The sequence below is a fragment of the Taeniopygia guttata genome, chromosome 3 (genome assembly GCF_048771995.1).
Source record: "Taeniopygia guttata chromosome 3, bTaeGut7.mat, whole genome shotgun sequence".
NCBI classification, from domain to species: Eukaryota; Metazoa; Chordata; class Aves; order Passeriformes; family Estrildidae; genus Taeniopygia; species Taeniopygia guttata.
This window is the reverse complement of record NC_133027.1, coordinates 39,480,758-39,502,795: the sequence shown is the minus strand read 5'-3', so window position 1 is coordinate 39,502,795 and position 22,038 is coordinate 39,480,758. Positions and strand designations below refer to the sequence as shown.

The following is a 22,038-nucleotide window of genomic DNA, read 5'->3' as shown; positions in this document are numbered from 1 at the left end:
ATAGCCATCTTAATATGGGTATTATAATGCATTCATGAGTCTAAATAATTACGGTGGAGCTTTTTCAAATGAATAAGATATTAGACTGTTGTTCACAGGATATATTGTGAACTGTTGTTCACAGTTGTATTTCTGTTTCTGTTTACTTATTGTGCAACCTTGCACATTCTGTTATTCTGTTGGTCTAAGTTCTGTTGTATTGTTTGACTGAACTAAATATGACCCATATTGTACATTGTGCTCACTCATGTCAGCTCAGTTGCTGTGCTAGTCAGGGGCCTTGGAATGACTAAATTTGAGTCTCTTGCAGTTGGTGGCAAGTGCAACTTTTGTGCTATACATATGGTATGTGTATGTAGGAATAAGTTCTACTTAATTTCTAAGACCTGGAGGCTCTCATGGGGAAATAGTAATTGAAAAATGATCTGCACAGTCTGTGTAGGAAAACAATAATTTTTTATTAAAACACAAGATTGTGCTGTTGTTAAGATTCAAGTTTAATTGTTTTTGTGACATTCCAGTTTTATGTCTTTTTTGCTGTCTCCTTTACAATCTGGAAGGACTTGTAGACACTATTTCCCAGACTTTCATTTAGCAGAACAGCTTACATTGGATGCAGTCTGAAAGACAGACCAACCCTACTCTCTCCCAATACTCTAGCTGAGTGAGAGAATGGAGAATCAGATCTAGAGTTTATTATTTAAGATCAATAGAACCATAATAAACTATTCAAGATACTTATTCAATTTTGCTTATTTTTCCAATATATTGGGTAAATGTGCAATAAAACAGAACCAGCTTTGTTTGGTAGAGGTTTTTTCAAGTTTAGTCTTTCTGACATATTGTTGCATGGTTTTGGGTTACTGCAAAGAGCTCCATTTTCATCTTCATCCTGGATATTGATTGAAGTTAAACATTCAGGATGAAAGGAGTCAATGCAGTCACTACTTTTTCACACCATTAAAAATTGAAATAGAATCCAACCCAGAAGCTATTCTGTCTTGTTGTTTTGTGGATTTTTTTCCCTTATAAAATATTAGTTCAGACTTCAATACTACATAGAAATATTTTCATCATTAAATTGATTCTCTGCAGTTGTGAAGCTGAAGTTATATAAGTAGTCACAGTATTTAAATAGCAGTTTGCTAAAATACCTCTAGGTTCACCAGGAATTAGACTTACACTATTGTATGTAGAACTGGATCCTAGAAGATTTGCATGAGAGGTGAATCTGAGCAAACTCCTAACTAATTACCTTCAAGAACCTTAAGAATAATGGAATACCTCTTTAAATGCAAGGGAAAATTTAGGAGGAAGGAAAAAATTGTAGATAGTGTGTGAGAAAGATGGGGTCTACCTCACCTAAAAAGTACATAAATGTTATGTGTCAGTTTTATTTGCTTTACTAGGTTATCTATTTCCTCTGAAATTAATGCCTAAATTCACTGTGTAGCCAGTGGGGAAAGTTTTTCAAAGATCTTAAAGTGATGTTTTAAAATGCACAGGTCTCAGTTTAAACAGGCAGGCTCTCTTTTTAGATCTTTCCAGTGAAGGGAGCAAACCTTTTGGTTGAACTTATGCACTTAATTTATGTGTACTGCAGTTGCCTAAAGGGGAGATGCACCCAGGTGCCTAAGTTAGATTGTCTATATCTCATACAAAATTACTTCTGAAATAAAAAAGAAATAAAAAAATTCTGAATTTATTTTATTTTCAGAGAAATTTTGTTTCTCTGAAATAAAAAAATTCACAATCTTTGTGAAATTGGAAATGTAACTGTAATCTTTCTGTTAAAAAATATATTAAAAATTATAGCCAGTTAATGATGTAGCTATGTTGCATAATCAGTTGTGGTAATTACATTTTTAATTACTTTACCCTTAGGACCTGATTCTGATCTTGTTTCCATTGGTATAAAGCAAGGATAACTTAGATAAAATCAATGCAGCTAAACTAAAATATAATTGATGAGAGGTCAGAATTGAGCCTTAAATGGTATGCTAAAAGTGGAAAGCTAAATGGGTTTATGATTTTTGCAATTGACATTTTCCTATTCTAAATCTCCAAGAAGTTAACCTTTGGATACAGAACTTTCCTTTCCTTTAGAGTCCCATAGTATTCAGGGAAGTGAAGCCACTAGAAAGCCTGTTAAAAAAAAATTTAAAAAAGGAATAAAAAATTAAAAATTAAAAAAAAAAAGGTGATTCTGTACTTTTAAAACTTTTAAAACTACATAGTAAATTCTTTCATTAAATGATGGGTGTGTTTCCAGCTTAATACATTTCTGCATGAGACAAGTCTTTGAGCAAAGATTTCTGGTAAGCAGAACCTGGAGAAGCATTAAACCACAGCATGTTCTCAAATAACAACAACAACAAAAAAAAGAATTCCCCTCCAAACCCAAAGTTACTATAACCAGTAAGGAGTTTTAGGAACTAATGTCTACTCAAAGGGAAGAATATTTAAGATCTTTTTGAAATTATGTACAGAGTTTACTCTTTCTATAATAGATGGTAGGGATACATTTTTTAAAAATCATATTTTTATCATATGTAGTTGCATAAGCCCTATAAATATACTACAACTTTTAATTTTTTTGGTGTAAAACATAAAATAAACAATATTAAATATATTTTCATACAAAATTTGTTCACTTCAATTTTAAGTAAATATGCACATTATGTCTAAGCTAGTTTTTGCTGTTGAATAGTTAGATGTTAATTTTTGTTGTATAGTCAAGTCAATCAAATAGCTTTACTTTGCAAAATACATATCCCTGAAGATAAGGGGTTTTCCTTCTGCTTTTGCACAAGAGTATTTTTCGAACGACTAGTGCAAAAATGCAAAGTTACTTCATTTGGGACAATCAATGTTGTATCAAATGGATTTTTTTCTCAGCTGACAGAATGTACGTGAATTTTTGTACATCAGGAGAAATTTTGAATATTGTGTTTATGTCAGTGGCAGTTCTCCACAGCGGTGACCTTGCCCTGGCCAGTGAAGCTGCTGCCTCTACAAGTCCTGACCTAGGGAATCATGGGCTGTCTGCTGTGCCTGGCCTGCTTCTTATGGACATGACTTTCCCTCCTGTGCATAGTCAATAACTTCAGCTTTACTGCTTCTGATATTTATCACTGTAACAGAGATTCCCAGACAGATATTTATCCATCTTAAATTCTAGAGATTTATTGCTCTTTGGGAGAAAACCAGCCTGTAACATGAGAGAAAATGCAAACTCTTCTTGCATGGAATTCTTCCTGCATTCCCTGTGAATATTACCCATGCTGCTTTCAGAAATATGCCCATTGTTAGCAGTGACATTATGATGCATTTCACAGGAATTTGGAAGGCTGGAACAGAAGTTGTTGTATATTTGAGGAATGTTAGTAGAGTGATATTTTTTTTTTCCCCACAGAACAATTATATCTTTGGAAGCATCAATTTGATCAAACCTCTGGCACATAATTATTGTTTTGTGCTGACATCTTTATAGAATATTTATATGGTCTTTTGTTAATATTTGATCAACTGTTTTTAATTCTTTTGGCATGGCACTTCATTTTCAGATTTTGGTTGGCTATGTCTGAAGAAAAATGCTTTGTTTTGGGGCTGAAATTCACACAATTGTGTCTTGGACATTGTACACTTAAATAAACATAATCTAACTACTCCATAGGCTTCCAAAACCACTATTGCAAGTCACCTCATCCTCTTCTCTAATACTAAAAAATTTCTTTTGCTGAAGTTAAACTAGACTAGCAAACTTAGCTATACAGTAGCAATAAGAATGTATTAAGGAGGTGTTGTTGTTATTTTTTCCCCATGTGTAACATCCTTGAAGCTGACATCTATTTGTGACTGAATAGATGACAGCATGAAATTCAATTACAGCAAACAGTCTCAGTCATTACACCTGTCTGCTTCCAGAGAAAAGTATTTGTAAATTGGTTTTTATCCTTCTGTTCCCTAAAACCTATGTCTGTAATTGACACTTGCCAGCAGAGATGACTGGAGACAGAAGGAGAACATTATGTGTCTGAGTATACCACCAGGGAAAAGAGTATCCTCATCTTTGGAGAGTTTTGTGGTGTTTTGTTTTCTTTAATGAAGAATAATATCTGTGTGCCAAGGATTTACTGCAAGGCTAGTGGCAGATGTTTCTCTAAAAAAAAAAATAGAAAAAGTTATGAAAGATGAATCACAAAATAAAAAGGACAAAAGAAAAAGCTAATTAACATAGAAATATTTCTTCTGCAAAGGAAAACAAATGCTTCAGGAGAACAAAAGCCCCTCTCTGTTATTTGTAAGGCTGGTTTGTTACTCTAACACATTTGTAAGAATCAGGTTTGTGCCTGACATGTCAAAACTTATTCACAAAACAAGAGTTGTGGATATCTGGGGAGACAACGTTGTCACTTGTTACGCAACTCAGCATCAGTTCAGCACTGATTGATGCCCAAGTTGCCAGTTTTCAAAGAAATGAGATGCAGACATAACAGTAATATTTGTACCAAATGTCAGGCAGAAGAAACAGGGGAGTTCATAGAATAGGTCTAGATGTAGACTGTGACCAGAAAAGAAATCAAAACATGATAGACAAGCTGTCAGCCCGATCTTTCTAAACTGCTTTATTTCTTTCTGGTAGATTCTTTTTCTTTATTTCTATGGGCTTCCCTCCTCAGAATTTTGCCAGAATAGACAGCTTACAGAACTGATCTGGCTGCTAAGTTTTGAATTTGATGAAGGAATTACCAAACCATTATGTATTTTAAATGCATCAGATGTTTAAAGTTATGGACAATTAGTAAATCACTACATATTTGGTAACAATGCTATTGGAGCATAAGCATTCTTAGAAATTTGCTAGTCATAATTGGGGAAATCAGAATGTATTTATTGTTTTTTTCTCATGGGTCCCTTTCCACTCAGCATATTTTGATCTGTTTTTTAATTGATATTTGACAGTTTGGGCAGCTACTTCTGTTTCTTTCTGTAGATCAGCAAGTGTTTTGAGAATTTCTCAGCCACAAAAGTAATGGCAAAACATGTGATGGAGTAATGCAGTCAAGTATTACTTGACTACCTTGCCTGTTCCCATGTACTCATGACATCCTAGGTGGCTCAGAGAAACTGTGTGTGCCTCTGCTGATGGCTTACCCAGCACTGTAAGCACACTGTTATATTTATGAGCTGGAAAGTAAAGTGTGTCAGCAAGGAAGTTAAAATGGTTTCTCTGTAGGATATTGTTAGTGTAAAATATCTGATTTATTTGGGTCTTTTTTTGAATGTTGCAGCTTGTAAACACAGTGGGGAATTTCTCTGCCATTGATCCAAAGCAATGGGTACTAATGGCATAATACAGTGGTACTCAATAACCTTTTATCATGGGCTGCTTTGTCATGTGGAGGCTTAACTGAGGGGAGAGAAACACGCTGTAACAAAACAGAAAATCTTGTGACTGTCTGTCAATACATTTAATAATTTTCAGTTTAAGTGCTATAATGATATTTTCTGTTATCTTTTTGCATGAATTATGGTATAGAATAACATGAAAATTATTGTGTGTAGTAGTGTAAATATGAAGTGAAATGTTTGCATTTTTTTTGGAGCATTTCAAGGACAAGCTGTGGCAGTTTTCTATCATGGCTTTAGTAGCACTTGAGTGAATTCTATATTACAGCGCTGTGAAATTTTTAGTAATTTGAATAATTAATATAACTAACATTTTTTTTTCTTTCTCGCGAAAAAGCTTTTGTATCTTTCTAAGAAACAGAATATATAAGTAAGGGAAAGGGCTACACAGTGAAGTGTTAAAATTTGCCCAGGACCAGAAACCTGGTTAAGGCTCTTTTTGCATCAGACAGTTCCATAGAAGTAAGCAAAGGCATGTGTCCTGAAGCAAGGGAGGGCATGTATCCTGAGGTACCCTGTTTCAGACCAGCACAAAAAAACAGTGTGGTTCCGCATGCTGACCCTCAGATCCCTGACAGCAGCAGCTACAATTCTTCAAGGTGTATGATCTGTTTGCCTTCCACTCTTATTTAGTAATTTTATCAATTCTGATGCCTGTTTCCCTTGGGAGCAAACCAGAACATGGTTGGAAGCGAGGTTATGACTTCACTCTCATTCTTTCTCACAGAAGCAAATCAGTGCAGAAGGATGCCTTTTGGGTAATCTGGGTGCAGGACTCCAATGAAGTATGCGAGTTTTGTATTCTCTTCCTGAACAACCATTTAAGAGCTAACAACAGTATAATTTTCTGTTACTATTTTCATATGCATATATATGTATACATGGGTTTATTTTACATTTGTTATTGATAAAATGCCAGATTACAGTCTCACTTAAAATAGATGTAGAGGAAAAACAACTCTGTTATCCAAAAATTTCTGCTAAAAAAGGACACAGCAAAGACACGTTAAAAAGAAATAACAGAGTAGGTTATAACCATTGGGATATCAATATCCCTGTTTTCCTGTGTTTTGCATCTGTTAGCAATGTCCCCTTCAGGCTCAATACTCAAAACACCCTTCAGCTGCTGTAGAACACTGTTGCAGAAAAATGGTTTATGTCATAAAACTTATATTGGGCCCTAAGATACAGTTTTACAGGGATGTAAAATTTATCTCATTGCTGGTGTAGGAAGAGCTGGTGGGTTTGAGTGATTCTTGCATATCTTGATGATGTGAAAGTAAAAGATGCCAAAAGCCAAGTTGTTGTCCTTTAGGAAATGTCGTAAGGGTGCTATCAAAGTTCCAGTGTTTTTGTTAGACTTCAGCAGGTGCAAGAGGAAGCTCAGACTGACTTCAGAACATTATTGCTGTTGTAAGATAAGGAATCATTAAAAAAAAAAATGTTGAGGAAGTCTGGTAGCCCATTCATTCTCTAGAATTTGTATGACAAGTCATGAAACTGGAGTTGCAAGCATAGATTTGGTAGCATTTGTTAATATAGGATTTGGTCCTGCATGAGGAACATGTACTCCTGTTCATTTATGAAATTTTCTGTATGAAATGTGACTGCAGGATTATAAACCCTTCTTTCTAAGAATTTTAAGTATTTTGTTTTGTATACTTGAACTACTAAATGCACAGGATGCTGCTTCTAGAGACACTGTTTAAAAAGTATCAAATTAAAAGTCTCCATGACTGATGCTGTTGATGGAATTGAGACATATTCAATATTCAGAACTTTAGGAAATCATTGAGAAATTGATAGGTATGTTCCTTTTGCTGACTTATCTATTTTCAGTAAAAAGGTTTTTACCGCTGATTTTCTGCTAGCAATTCGTATATTATGTCTAATTCCTCGTATATTTTAAAGTCCAGCTTCACATTTTTTAATTTTTCAGTTTTTGTTGGTTTTTTGTTGTTGTTGTTTGCTTGGCATTTTTGTTTGATTGGTTTTGTTTGTTTGGGAGTTTGTTGCTTTGCTTTGTTTTTTTTTTTTTTGGTTGTGATATGTTCAGATATGCCTGTCTTTGCCTTCTGGAAAGCACGCTATGGATCAAGGAAAATGTTAGTCTTAAGAACCAGAGAATAGCTAAGGACAGGGATTAAAGGCATGAGCAGTATTATATTATAAAATTTTCAAATTACTCTGTACTAAAAGTAGCAATTTCCAAAACAATTGCTACAGTTTTCTATATCTTAATATTTGTACAAATTAATAATGTACCATATGCTTGGCTTAGCAGTATGGATGGAACACATCAGTCTACCAGATGCAATATTCTCTCTGGAAGAGAATATATCCTTGGAATATCCTGCTCTTTTTGTCACCTCAGTTTTAACTTTTTCTATAATTTGATCTGAAAATGATGACCAGCTTGAAATCTATATAACTTGAAGGCTTTATCAGTAAAACCCAGCACAGTTATATTTCTCAGTGGCTGTGATGTTGAAACCTGGGGAAAATCAATTTTTTCTTTTGCTGAATGGTATATTTGAAGCATTTAAAAAAGGTGAATGAGAGTGCTGAGGGCCTGTCATTCTCCAAGTACTTTCTTATGCTGCGTGTGTAGGTACACCTGCCTGTTAGCCCTGAGAGGCTGTGTGTATTTGATGCATTGGATGTTGTGTCAGCAGGAAGGAGAAAAAGAAGAGATGAGGTATATCAGAAAGAAAGTTAATAGAAAATGGTGTTTTGAACAGTTTGTATCCCCCTGTGTAATATATTATGGAAATAATGATTCTGTCAAGTGATGCTTCGTTGTAACCTGAAGTGATACAGTAGGGATTATGCATGCTCAAGTCATTCAGGACTAGGTATATAGTTGTCTAGAAGTGCTGTAAAAAGTGTTTTTGCCATGAAAGACTTGGTTAGAGATGCAGTGGCAAGAAGTAGATTACTAGAAGAAAAACACCCTGAAGTAGTTTATTATTATTCTTATTATCATTATTGTTTAGCTAGAAATGGGAACAAATATGTTTTTTTAATTGTGTTATGGAGTTGGTTTTTTGTTTGGTTTTTTTTTTAATTTAATTCCCTAATTTATCTTGTATTTAAGGAGGCATTGTATTCTTTAACTAATTTTCAATCTTGCTCAAATATAGTTGTTTCAAAACCCTAAAAAGTTAATTGATTAGCATAGCTATGCAATGAGAAGTTGGCTAAAGGTTTAAAAGGATGTGTCAGGGAGCCATAAAAAATAAAACATGAATGTAAAACCATCTGTAAGAAAGGCACAGAGAGAATACAGAGGAAATTATTATACTTGAATGAAGAACAAAATGCTTCTGACCTGTATACTCTCATTAAGCCAAGATCAAGAAATGCAGCCCAAAAGGCAGAATAAAGATAGCCTGCCCTCTCAATGGATTGGTTTATGTGGCTGATCTAGTTTGAAGAGATTTCTATGCAGTGAAAACAGTCAATTTAATTATTCCCTTCTTCCCCTGAAAAGGATGGGGACTCAAATTGAGGTTAGATAGCATGCTGCATTTTAGGAATCTCATGTGATATGGGAATTATATGCAACATATTTGTCTTCAGAGCTGCTAACATATGCAAGGCTGGACTGTAGGTTTGGACTTTCTCTTCTTCCTCATGTGGTTCTTCTAACAATGAAAGGTAGCATAACTTTTTTTTAGTTTTGGTTGCAAAAAACCCAAAGCAAAAATAAATTGCCAAAAATCCTACACACAAACCTCAAACCAAACCAAATTTAATTTCAATGTTGATAATCTTGCAATGTTGATAAATCACCAGGATTTTAGTTTGAATGGAAATTCTTTAAGAATGGAATATGCCTGGTTTTTATGTACTTTGTACAGGTGTTAAGCAGGAATGTTGCACAGTGTATTTCGTTTCCTCAATAAAAATCTTTCCTCTCTCTCAGTCCCTCCTCCTTCACATTCCAGTTCCTTTCCCACATACACAGAGTTAACTAATATCAACTTTATTTTGCTTCACTGCTTTAAGAACAATTAATGCTGTGGCCAACGGAATAAAAAAATTTGATAAGCAAAAACAAAAAGCAGGAAAAATGGAAAACAAATTCCAGTGACCTAGGTAATACAAAATTGTTCAATGATAAGTACCAACATCAATTTCAGACAACTAAAAACGTAAGATTAGCAATTTGAGATACATTTATCTGGATGAGATAGAAAGTTATACATGAAACATAATGACCTTTCTGAAATGCATTCAGGATGCAGAGGTACTTATTTAGGCAAAGAAGACAACTAGTTAATCATGTCAAAGAAAACTAGACAGTAAATTAGTTTGCTGCATTCTGGAGTCCTAGCTATGCAAAATAATATATTTCACTAATTAAAGAGTGAAAATACTCTCAGCTTTTAGAAAGAGAATGCAAAGAGAGTGAGACTGATCCTGGCTTTTTGCAGCATGTTGTTGGTCTGATACAATTTTCTGATTTTATCATTTAGGCAGCCTAATGTAAGAGATCTTAAACTTTGATTATATTGATTATATGTGGCATAATAGTTCATAATGAAGATTATAATGCATGGCTTCAAACTCTAATTTTCTTGTATTCTTGGAGCCTCCAATGAAATGCAACCTCCATGAATATACTTGTTATAATTTTAAAAAAATCTTAGAAACTTCAAAATTGCAGTAAGAAGTTAACAATTCAATTTGATTTTTCAGAGGATTATTTTCTTTATTGTTCTTTATGTATTTTATAACATATAATAATTTTATAATTATAATATATAATAATTTATAATATATAATAATAATGTTATCATTATATTTATATACTAAATTATACAGGAGTGTGCATTATAGATGTTTTGTGTTCTTTTAGAAAACTAGAGAAAGTGAAGATCACTTTGTTGCTTGGGATAAGAATTTTATCCGAAGACTGTATAATTTTACATAATTAAAGCTTTATATACAGTTCTGAAATAAAGTGGTGTTTTTTTTTACCCAAAAGATTTAAATTTTTCAGGATTTTAAGCAAAAATTTCAAAATAAAATCAGTATTTGATTCTGTGTTAGAAAAATATATAAATTTATCTCTAAAATCTTCAGTTATTTCTAGTATATTATTCCTAATAAATTTATCTCAGATACCTTTCCTGTGTCTGAGTCTGCCCCAAGACCCAGTCCTTATCCATGTAAATGGCATTTAGCTTTTAGCTGTATGGGGCTGAGGGTCAGGTCCTCTCTTTCTTTATCTTTTGCATGAGCAAAATTGATTTCCATTAAGCTGAATGAGAACAAGATCAAGTTCTGCATGGTTCCAATACCATAGTTGTTTTCCAAAGTGCTATAGGTTTACAGGACTTCTGTTCTAAATTCAGTGTGTATATTTGAGGAAGACTCTGATGTTTGGCCTCCTTTGATGCTGCACATCAGAAAAATATCTGCTGTCTTTCTCATTAAAAATAAGTTGAGAAAATGAATTATGTTTTCAGTATCTCACAGTTTATTACATTTTCTCTTAAAACATTTTTATATAAGAGTCAATGTCTCTATAATGCTTTTATATTGGGTTTGGGTTTTTTTAATTTCAAAAGGTGCTTGTTTGTGGGCGATATTTATTAGGAAACTCAGCGTATGTACATGTGCATGCATGAAGTGTGCATTTATTTATATCTCCCTAGAGTGAGGCAGAGGAAGACAGTGTCACCTTCTTTCCATGAGATCTACTCCTTAAATTGTCTTGCACTTTCAAAAATGCTAAGACCAAATACAGAAACTTATCTCTAAAGAGAAAATGTCCTGGAGAGGTTAGAACTAATGAAAAAGAGTGGGCTTAGTCTCTTAACAAAGTCATTTTCATCACCGTCGTGTTGTAATCAGATAATGTGAGAGATTATTTCTAAGCAGAACTGGAATTAGTCATATCAAATCAGCCTAAAATGTGATTTTACTTCTAAAAGATTATTTCTCTTTTTATGTGCATTTCAGAAACATATGCAATAAATATTTAGACTCTTAATTTACTACACATCAGTCTGAAAATTTGATTTGCTATCATCATCAGAATTAATTTCCTTAATTGTTTTTCCTATCCCATCAATCTCAGTTTTGCACTAACTCGAACAATTATACCTTTTGCTGTTTGCACTTTAGTTTGATTTCTGTTTTAAGTTTATGAACAGTAATAGGGATCTGCTAGAATATTCATTAGCTTTGAATTGTGAGCTATGAAAAGGTGCTTTCTTTTACCTTAATGAAAGTTTCTCAGCATGAGGTGGATCAGTAATGACATTTGTTTTTAGCCATCCAACGAATTTGCGTTTTATTTATTGACACATCTTGTCCAAACAGCTCCCTCGCAAGTTAGTGGCGTAATGAAAGAAAGAGTGCTGCAGAGGAGCGTGGAGCTTTCCTGGCAGGAACCAGAACATCCCAATGGAGTCATTACTGAATATGAAATCAAATATTATGAGAAAGTAAGTGCTAAGATTAGCTGTAATGTGCAACAATGTGTTGTTTGCTTTATGTTGGCTTGCTGCATTGTGGAAAAGTGTAAAAATCATCAGCTATCAACTAACTCGTCTCTCCAAAGTCAGTGATTTTGCTCACTCTTAATAACTAGCTAAATCTTGCCATTATTATTGCTATCATACATCTCAAATACTGTATTTTGGCATACTAAAAATGAAATATACAGTTGAAATCTGCCTTTCTTTCCTTTTTTTGTTAATTATTAAATTGTACTTGGATATTTTTTACTCTTAAATTCCATCTAATTTTTTACCCTTAAATTCCATACCCTTAAATTACATCTATTATACATTGTGTTTGAAGCTTTTTTCATTTCCTTCTGTACCAATGTAATTCTAGTTTTGAAATGATGTATCAAGTAGAACTCCCTACTGCATTTTGCATTTCCTTATGAGCTGGGCAGCTTCTGCTTCATGTCTGAAAATTTTCAAAACACTTCCTAGGCTTTTGGGGAATAAATATTCTTTATTTGTCCTTTTTAAAAGGACCAGGACTGTGAAATTTATGTTTCACTTGTTCTCTCAATGCAATAATGAATTGAAGACTGATTTGCAGTAGTAGATGAAGTGATCTCTGTTTCTAGTAGAGTGAAATTGCAATCTTACTGATGTCAGTCGGAGTTTTGCCATTCATTTCAGCATGTCTAGGGTTTCATTCATGATAACTTTGAAGTACTGCACAATAAAAAAATTCTGACAACCGTAAACTGGATGAAAGCAGAGTGAAGGCAGGTTGTGCAGTTCTACGTTTGTCATGGGACCCAGACTAAGTTTGGCTCCTCCAGATTCCCTGGGAAATTGTCTGCATAACATAACATACTCTTAATCTTTATAAAACATTCTGTGAAAAAATAAAAAATTGAATTAAAATGAAAAAAAAAAAAAGAATAAAGGGGTTTCTTTGTGGACACTCGTGAAGACATTTCTGCAGGCAGGGTAGCAGTACCCCTATATTAAAAAGAGTATGTCAACTTACTATGTAACACAGAATCAGGTAAATTCAGCCCAGATTGGATGTAATATCAAGTGTCATATTTCATTTTCAGTGCTGAATTACACAAATATACTTATCAAAATATCTTTATATGATTTGGGAAAGGAAAAAAAATGTTGAAGCCAACTTCCAGTTTAAGTTGTTCATTCTAATGATTTTTATGACAAAATCTAACAGATATGTACAGATAATTAAATAATTATTTGGAAGCAGATGATTTTTGTTCCTCAAGCATGTGTGTGTACATACACATGCAAGTATTTTAAAAGTGTTACATATTTATCAAGGGCAAAACTGTCCCCTGAACAAAAAAAAAAAAAAATTGAGAACCCAAAAACCTTGCATTTCTTTAATGTGCAGAGCAGTTTCTAATCTGTTCAAATAAAATAAATAATTTAAATGGGTAATGTAAAATGACAGAAAAATTGCCAAGATACCCAGCTTTTTATATAATGATAGATTTTAGAATGTGGCTTTTATTGTTTTCCCTATAAACTCATTTTAAATAACTAGCAGAATTTCATCGCAAGTTTTCTCTGTGTTTGCAAAGGGAAAAAACTGATGTTAAAGTTGTTTTTTTTAAATGGAAGTACATCTTCCAGTATTATACTTAGTACAGTGAAATTAATAAAAGAATAAAAAGCTCTTTCTAACAGTCACAGATAAACTGGACTATGTAACTTTAACTGAAATAATTTTTGCACAAATACTGAAATTAATTATTTTCCTTCCCAAAAAATTCATTTCAGCTTTAAAATTAATTCACAGTCTTGCTCAGAGTGAGAGAGTCTGTTTAAGTTGTGTTTCACTAGTTGAAAAGAAAAGAAAAATAAAAGGATTTTAACTTTTGGCTCTTTTTAGACCCAAATTAAATCAAACATTTTTTGTCATTCTGAAATACTGTGATAAGTGTTTTTTTCACCTCTCACTTCTGGCTAGGGCTGGAATGGAAACAGCTTGAAATCTCCAAAGTAAGCCTGTCCTGTGAGATTTCTAGCACAGGTTAATTTTTTTTGTTGTTGTTGTTATTTATTTGTTTTTGAATACAAGGACTGTTGGCAATTCAAATAAGCCTCATTTATGCATCAAAACCCAAACTGAAATTCGACTGTGGCTTACAGCCCTGAACCTGTTTATGGTTTCTTTACACTTGTGTCTCATTTCTCGAAGCATTCCTGTTCTTTCTCACATGCCAATATACATTCTGCTGTGGTCCTCACTTCCTGATGATTTAAACTCTCTTGGAGAAGATATGGAAAATTGTTGCTAGCTAAAACTGTAGGCTTGCTCAAGTCACAGACTGGGTAAGAACCAGGAGAAGCCCTAACTGAATCTGAGAAATCATTTATGTTCTGTATAGCCCTGTATGTTCTGTATAGTATTTCAGCAAAAGCCTTTGTTCCTTTACTGACTGTGACAGGGAAGGCTCTCCATCACTTTTAGCTGGTGAAATATTATTGAAATGAGTTACAGATTTATTTCTTCCCTCTGTATCCATCTCATTAGCACTGCTGCGTTCGGCTCATGCTTGTCTGGTCATGTGGTGCGTTCAGATGGTTGGTTAATTCATCTCTTCTGCCCTTCAAATCAGGGTTGCATCTGCCACCAAAAATCAACAGGGCTTCACATATCTATGCTGAAATATAATCTGTGTCAGTAAATGTGATGAATAAGTATAGCTTTTTGAATACTCTAATGATCTGTGATACAGCTTTTGTACTATTTGAAAGTGAGTTATTACTCACAGGGTTTGTAATCTTACAGCTTCAAATTTGTGGAGTCTCATACTGAGCTTCTTTCCTTAGGTTCTTCTTTATGCCTTAGAGTCTAAAACTGAGAAAAGACTAAAAACCAGAGATAAATATCTGAATGAAAACTGAGTTAAGGACCTCAGAAATTATGCAAAAATCCAATTATAAACCGACGATATTCTATTTTTTTAGAAATAATAGATGGGTATGATGTCAAAGTAATGACAAACTGAATTAATGCAGAATGAAGGCAGGTTTTGCAGCCCTATCTTTGTCATGTTCTGACCATGAAAGAAAACTTTCTGTGTCCTTGAACTGTTTAGACATCACAGATTCCTCTGGAAAGCTGTGGTTGAGTTATTTCTCATCAAAATTTCACAAAATTTAATCAGAGCCAAAAAAAGCAATTTTTTTTTTTTTTGATGTTTTCAGAGTAACAACATGAGCATCCCATTTGAATTTTATGTTACACTTAGAGCTCTTCATTGCATTGACAATGTTTTGTAATACTCCACAGAGTATGCTTTATTTTTGTTGTTGGGGGAAAAGAGCATTCAGCAAATAGAAATAAACTACCCAGGCTGGCTGTCAGTTGCTGTTGTGCAATCATGATAAAATCCGATCTGTAAATGTCATTTAATTGTCTTTCTGTTTCCAGGATCAAAGGGAGAGGACCTATTCAACAGTGAAAACCAAGTCCACTTCAGCTTCTATTAATAACCTAAAGCCGGGAACAGTGTATGTTTTCCAGATTCGTGCTTTTACTGCTGCTGGTTATGGAAATTACAGCCCCAGACTGGATGTTGCCACACTGGAAGAAGCCACAGGTAAGGAATTAAGTTTACAGGAAATTAACCCTTTCTGTAGAGGTGGTAAGTAAAGCAAGAAAGGAAAGTGTCATAAACAACATAATTACAATGACAAAGAATTTGGTTCTACATGAAGGTGACTTTTTGTCATTGTCTTTTGAAGGATGAGCTTCCATAATTTATTTTACCGTAGAAGTGAAAATTAGTCTTTCAGTTTGCTGGAGGAGATTTGTTACGTATTAGGTTCTTCTCTTTTGCTCTCCTTCTAATACATGAAGACTGTTTTTTTTTTTTTTAAATTCAAATACACTGTTATTTTTCCCCCACAAAAGAAGTGAGTAGTGATGAGCTGAATAACTCAACTAGATTGTTCTGTAACTGGGGAGAGAAGAAAGGAGGAGATTTCAACCCACAGAGACTTCTCCAGGCTATTTTTTCCCCATTTGACTTTCTGAAGAAAAACCCAACAACTTGGTAGTTTAGTTTTTATGTATGTCTTCAGCTGTTATTCCATCTTTAGTGTATTTTGAATTAATTGGCAATTTAATTCAGTAAAGAAATGAAATCTGAATGATACTAAGTTCTTTACAGGCTCATATAATAAGTTGTAAACTGTGTAACCAAAAAAACTTCTTCCATCAGTGAAGATCCCCTTCACAGGAACTGTGTCCCTGGCAGCTCCACCACCCTGTTGCAGACCCAAATCTTGTTTCTCTGGTTTAGAGCATTTGCTTCACATTGACCTTGACATCAAGTCAGTTTGATTGGGAGCTGGAAATACAGGAATACATAACCAGTGAATTCAAAGGGTATGTGCAGACACACATTATTGCGTCCTATTAATTGCAGCCAGGTGTCGCCTGAACAACTTGTGGTTATTCTTAATATACGTTAGTTAGGTCTTGATTCCACCTTAGTTCCACACAGATTATAAAAACTATAAATAATGAATAATACCACATATCTAATAGACATAATTCAAGCAGTAATTATCATAATAGCAGCAGTGAGCTGTTATTACTAATATTATTAGCTCTGTGTCTAATAGCATACTTCCCATCTGCAGAAAAAGTCAGTAGCAGAATCCCCATTTTGCAGAATGGGAACCTGAGGCATAGCCAGAAGTAATTTCTTATTTTGAATAGTTTTCTGGAAAACAAATTAGAAGTCTGTCATAATAAGTTCCTGCTAATTAGATAATTTATTGTCCATAGTGGTGTTAAATTATTGCATCAAAATATTTCCCCAACATTTTTTCTAATTATCAGAGTATTTTTTACATACTGAATGTAAGCAGACTGGTAGCTGCTAAGATTAGCAAGATGATTTCAAAGATAAATAGTTTTGACTGGAGTTTGATCAACATATGGGAGATTAGAAAATCCTATAATAAATGCATCACTGACCACTCTCCTGTACTCTTTTTCTGACTCAGATAATGATAAAATGCCTATAAACCACAGAGATTCTTGGCCAGGATGCACAGCAGGTTTCTTTTTTCACAGGCCAGTTGTATGCTTTCAGATGCCATGAAACGTGTCCTGTGTTTTCATTAAAGAAAATTCTAGAAATAACATATTTGCCATTATCTTGAGACGACATTATAAAATATAATTCCCAGCAAGAATAAGTATCCAAAAATTTCCCATACAGGGTTTTCAGAAATAATTAAAATGTTGGTAAAAAGATAGCAAATTCCATTAAACTCTTCTAAAATTGTTTTACATTAAAGTATTCGTTTCTTATATTTTATTTATAATTTTATCAGAATTTAAAGGCTCATCAAATTTGTCTATTAGCATTTGAAAGGAAGACCTTTATTGGATTGGTTTTGGGAAATATACCTCAAGGGATGTACCATGCAGGTGAACACTAAATTGTGTTATGCTACAGTTTAGAGGCTTTGGCTTCTTCTCATCATTCCAGTGGATTTCTGAATTCAGCTTTTAAAAATGCCAAAGTATTGTAAGAAAAAATACACATGTATATATTTGTGTAAGAATATATATAATGACCACCACATTCAGTTAGTCATGTTGCTTACGTGGATTTGTCCTGGCACTTCCTCTGATTGGCACTGTTTGGTTGGTGTTGTTAATTAAGCAGATTTTTGAATAGTGTGCTGTTTTCTGAATTGTGATAGAAACTGTATAGCCACTTTTCAATATTTGAGGAACTGTATCCATTATATTAATACTATCTAATATGTAAAATATACATATATTATACCTGCATTATATCATATAGTACATGTTGAGTATTGCATAGATATTTATGGAAAAATTTCAAAATTGTGAAGTAAACATGCTTTATAAAGGGAGACCATTTCTATTCTACACTGTTTTCCACAGATCAATCAATGGTCGTAGTCATCCTGGCTGGTTATTAGAAACAGAAGTCCCTCTGGAAATACGCTCAAATGCATAAAATATCATTAAAGTGTCAATTCTATCTCTTGCTTCACTGACGTATTTAATAGTCAAGGTAAATGGTTTGTAGCCAGTGGACCTAGAGACAATCCTCTGCTTTTTGTAATGGAAGCAGATCTTTTCACTTACAGAATCACAAAATCAATTAGGTTGGAAAAGACCTCTGAGGTCATCAAGTCCAATCTTTGATTTCTTTACAGCTCTTACTGTTAAAGTAGAAGCACTCGACAAAACCTGGAATTTAGTCTGCCTTTTCCTTTTTCCATGAATCTGAGTAAATCAAAGAAGATTGAAGCATTGGGAATACCTAAAATTTATCTCCAAAGTCTGAAATAACAATACTACAAATTTTTATAGAAGGCATAAAGCACATACTTAAGAAATACTTAAGAAAGTAGTATTTGGCATATATGGTTCCAGTTATCATTGAAGCTTTCATGGTGAACTTCACCAAGAATTCTTTTCCTTTCCAGAAACTGTGCATTTGAAGTTGCTTGCATGAGAAAAGGTTGTTGGAGCATTTTCAGCTGATAACTTTTTTTAAATCCTCCAGGGTGTTTAGATATGCATTCCCCATCCCTACAACCATGTATTTAAAAGCTGGTTTAAATTTAACTCCTTTAAGCACTGTGCATTGGATGTGTACATCTCATAGCTCAGATCAGGTGTCAGCTGTGGCTGAATGCCCAAGTGCCAGCTCCCTGTGTCGACCTCTGAGCACAGCTTAAGCAGAGGTAAGAACTTTCCTGTCCTGGTGCTGATTCCGTCGTTGTTGTGGCATCACCAGTGACCGGTAGCCATGCATGTACCCTCTGAAAAGACCTTCTGCATCCCAAAACCATTCCTCTAGGAACACTTTAGCATCTTTGTTTCTGCCAAGCCACAGGGATCATTCCAGAAGCTGTGTTCTGATTCACCCTTACACCAGCAGACTGAGTTCATCACACCGGAGAAGCAGCAGAGTACCTGAACAGAGGCAGATGTCTTACACTGCTGTCGCTGACTTTATACCAGACCATGCCCACAATCAGCCCCCTCCTCTCTTTTTTTTAAGATATAAAAATAAATCATACATTACATCCCACCTGTCTTACCAGTTGGCCAGTGTACCATGTCCCCAGCATTTTCCAGAGCCCAAAAAACATCATCTGCTTGCTTCAAGAATGTGCGAGTACCCAAAATCTGTGAGACACTTAAATAGAGCAACCCACTCACATATGTCAGCCTCTATGCACTTATCTTGGCTACTGGACTAGGTGACAGGCAGGGCTGGGGATTTTTCCAAATTCTTTTGGATGGATGAAGCTTCACACCCTGGCCATTATGACAGCTGCTTCTTCTTCACTTCCAAGTGAGGTTTGCAGTGAAGTTCAAAGAGAGGTGGGAACAGTTTAAGGAAATGCTGAATTTTACAGAAATTTTGCATTTATTGAGATTTTCTGTTTTGATGGCCTAGATAATTTGCTGAAACTGAGTTCTATGACTTTTGCCCCTGATTTCTTAAAAGCTGCATGAGTGGAATACAGGCAGATCTACAGTAGCATCCTACTGACTTGTGTATCTCAGAAAGTTATAGCTACTTAATGATAAGCATTGTTTTTTAGTTAAAGAGTTATAGGAATAGTCTGATCTTCCTCATGTGCATTAGAGAGAATATAGAAAAATTACAAGTTTCTTCAGTGTGTGTATGATGTGTGTGCAATTTCCCTCCAGTGCAGGGAGGGAAAAATTCTAAAAAAAATTCTAAAAATTCTAAATCTGTGTAGTATAACAAGGGGTTTGTTATTTTGGGGGGAAAAAGTTGGTACAGGTCAGTGTAAGGGAAAAAATAAATCATGTTGATTGGCTTACTTCTCCCAAGAAAATTTTATGTTATTTGTTTCTATGGGAACCTCTGAAGTCTGTAACGAGCCCAATTCTGTGGACTTCATAAATCGTAGTGTAGACATTCCAGTTCAGTACCAGCAGTAAACCATATTAGCATACCATTAATTTAGTTAATCAGCTATCAGTTTGGTTTCCTTTTTTTCCTCTTCCTCTTGTTGGCTGCATTTCAAGTCATGGGCCAGTTTACATGGCCTGGCCTGCTGAAGACAGATGGGGTTCACCTATCTTAAAGGGAAAAGTATTCTAACCCATGAATTTGCAGGGCTGATTGATATGACTTTAAACTAGGTTTGAAAGGGGAAAGGGGTAAGACCAGGCTCACTATAGGAGAGTCCAGGAGTGGTGTGCCAGTGTTGGGGGTGAAATCAACCCAACTGAAGTGCATCTATACCAATGCACACAGTATGGGTAACAAACAGGAGGCGATTGAAGGAAATATTTTAGGCACAGAAACAGGCCATCCCTGTGTGCTGAAAGGTGAACCAGTGGGGAAGAAAACTGGCATGGCTGAATAGGGAACTTTCACTGGAACTCAGGGAAAAAAAAGTTTATGACCTTTAAAAGAAAGGGGCAGACAACTCAGGAAGCATATAAGGATATTGAATCCTGCACTTGGGTCATCACAACGCCGTGCAACACTACAGGTCAGGGGAGGAGTACCTGGAATGTGGCCCAGTGTAAAAGGACCTGGGGATGCTGATCAACAGCTGGCTGAACATGAACCAGTGTGTGCCCAGGTGACCAAGAAGGCCAATGGCATCCTGGCTTGTTTCAGGAATACTGTGACCAGTGGGATTAGGATACTGATCATCACTCTGTATTTGGTACTGGTGAGGTCACACCATGAGTCTTGTATCCACTTCTGGGCCCTTCACTTTGAAAAGGACATTGAGTTGCTGGAGCATGTCCAGAGAAGGGAACAGAGTTTGCAGCAGCTGCACAAGTCTGATGAGGAGAAACTGAGGAAGCTGGGGTTGTTTAGCCTGGAGAAATGGAGGCTCAGGGAGGAGCCACTCTCTAAAAACACCTGAATGGAGCTTGTTGTAAGGTAAGGGTCAGTCTCTTCTCAAGGAAAAGAAGACAGAGCCTCAAGATACACCAGGGGATATCAGGAAGAATTTTGTTACTAAACAGGTATTTAGTCATTGGAATGAGCCACCTAAGTGCCACATGCAGCATTTACTGCATGTGGTTTGATATGGTGGTATTCGGTCAAAGGTTGGACTTGATGATCTTGGAAGACTTTTACAACCTAAATGATTCTATGATTTTGTGATTCTATGATTCCAGCTGACTCTCACACAGTCCCTCATGTCTCATCCTCTATTCATCTTCTGGTTCGGATCCTCACTCACTATTACAAAGCAGTGCATCTCCAGAGTTCAGGAGAGCTGTGGTTATTTAACGTATCAGAGTACATGGACACCCTTATTAGATGTCAGGCAAGCAATGTTTTTAACAAGCTTCAAGGTTTCTCAGGCTAAGTATTACATCCTCAGTTTACATTAATGTGACATGTATACATTTACATATATTAATAGAATTGGCATATCTGAATAAAAAGAGCAATAATGTGGGGATATTTTAGCATGTAAATTCTCTGAAGCATAGAGAATTCTATTTTATATTAATGTGGAAGCACCTTTTTGTTGCTAACAGAAACAAATGGTAAGTAATAATAGCTATTTACAAGGATTAATTGCAATAAGAGATTGAAATATGCTGCCTAGGAAATCTGTGTTAATAGTGCTTCAGCACAAACATTTTTCTTAAAGACACTTTTCTTGGAAGCCTTCAAAGTCATATCAATGAGTTTTAGAGGGGAGTCTAGAAGCAAGAGTTAGGGATTACTCTCCTACTGTCCCTCCTTACAGGGATATCCAGTACTCCTCTTTTAGGAGGGAGTCAAAACAAATGCAGCAAAGCAGGAGTCGGGAGTGGAAGTGACAGATGCTAGTAGTGCTGGCTTTCAGGTAATGGCTATACCACTTTGGCCATGGAAATTCCAGCTTGGCTTCTTTTTATTCAGTGTAGACAGTCTACAATTCATGATGATTGACTTAAATTTTTGAAGTCCCTTAGTAGGGATTAATTTTTAACTAATCTCAACTCTGTGCTCTGTTTGTAGCCACAGCTGTTTCCAGTGAACAGAATCCTGTTATTATCATAGCTGTGGTTGCTGTGGCAGGAACTATCATCCTGGTCTTCATGGTGTTTGGATTCATCATCGGACGAAGGTAT

At 35.1% G+C, this 22,038-nt stretch overlaps 1 protein-coding gene across 8 annotated transcripts in view; it reads left to right on the top strand.

Annotated features, from left to right (window-relative positions):
* The window catches only part of EPHA7 (EPH receptor A7), a 163,898-nt gene that overhangs the window by 106,665 nt on the left and 35,195 nt on the right, over nt 1-22,038 (top strand). For all 8 annotated transcript variants that reach the window (XM_041715095.2, XM_012572726.5, XM_012572729.5 and 5 more), the window contains exons 6-8: nt 11,749-11,873; nt 15,331-15,499; nt 21,926-22,034. In XM_041715095.2, the coding sequence (XP_041571029.1) occupies nt 11,749-11,873; nt 15,331-15,499; nt 21,926-22,034 (403 nt within the window). The remainder of the gene's footprint in view (nt 1-11,748; nt 11,874-15,330; nt 15,500-21,925; nt 22,035-22,038) is intronic.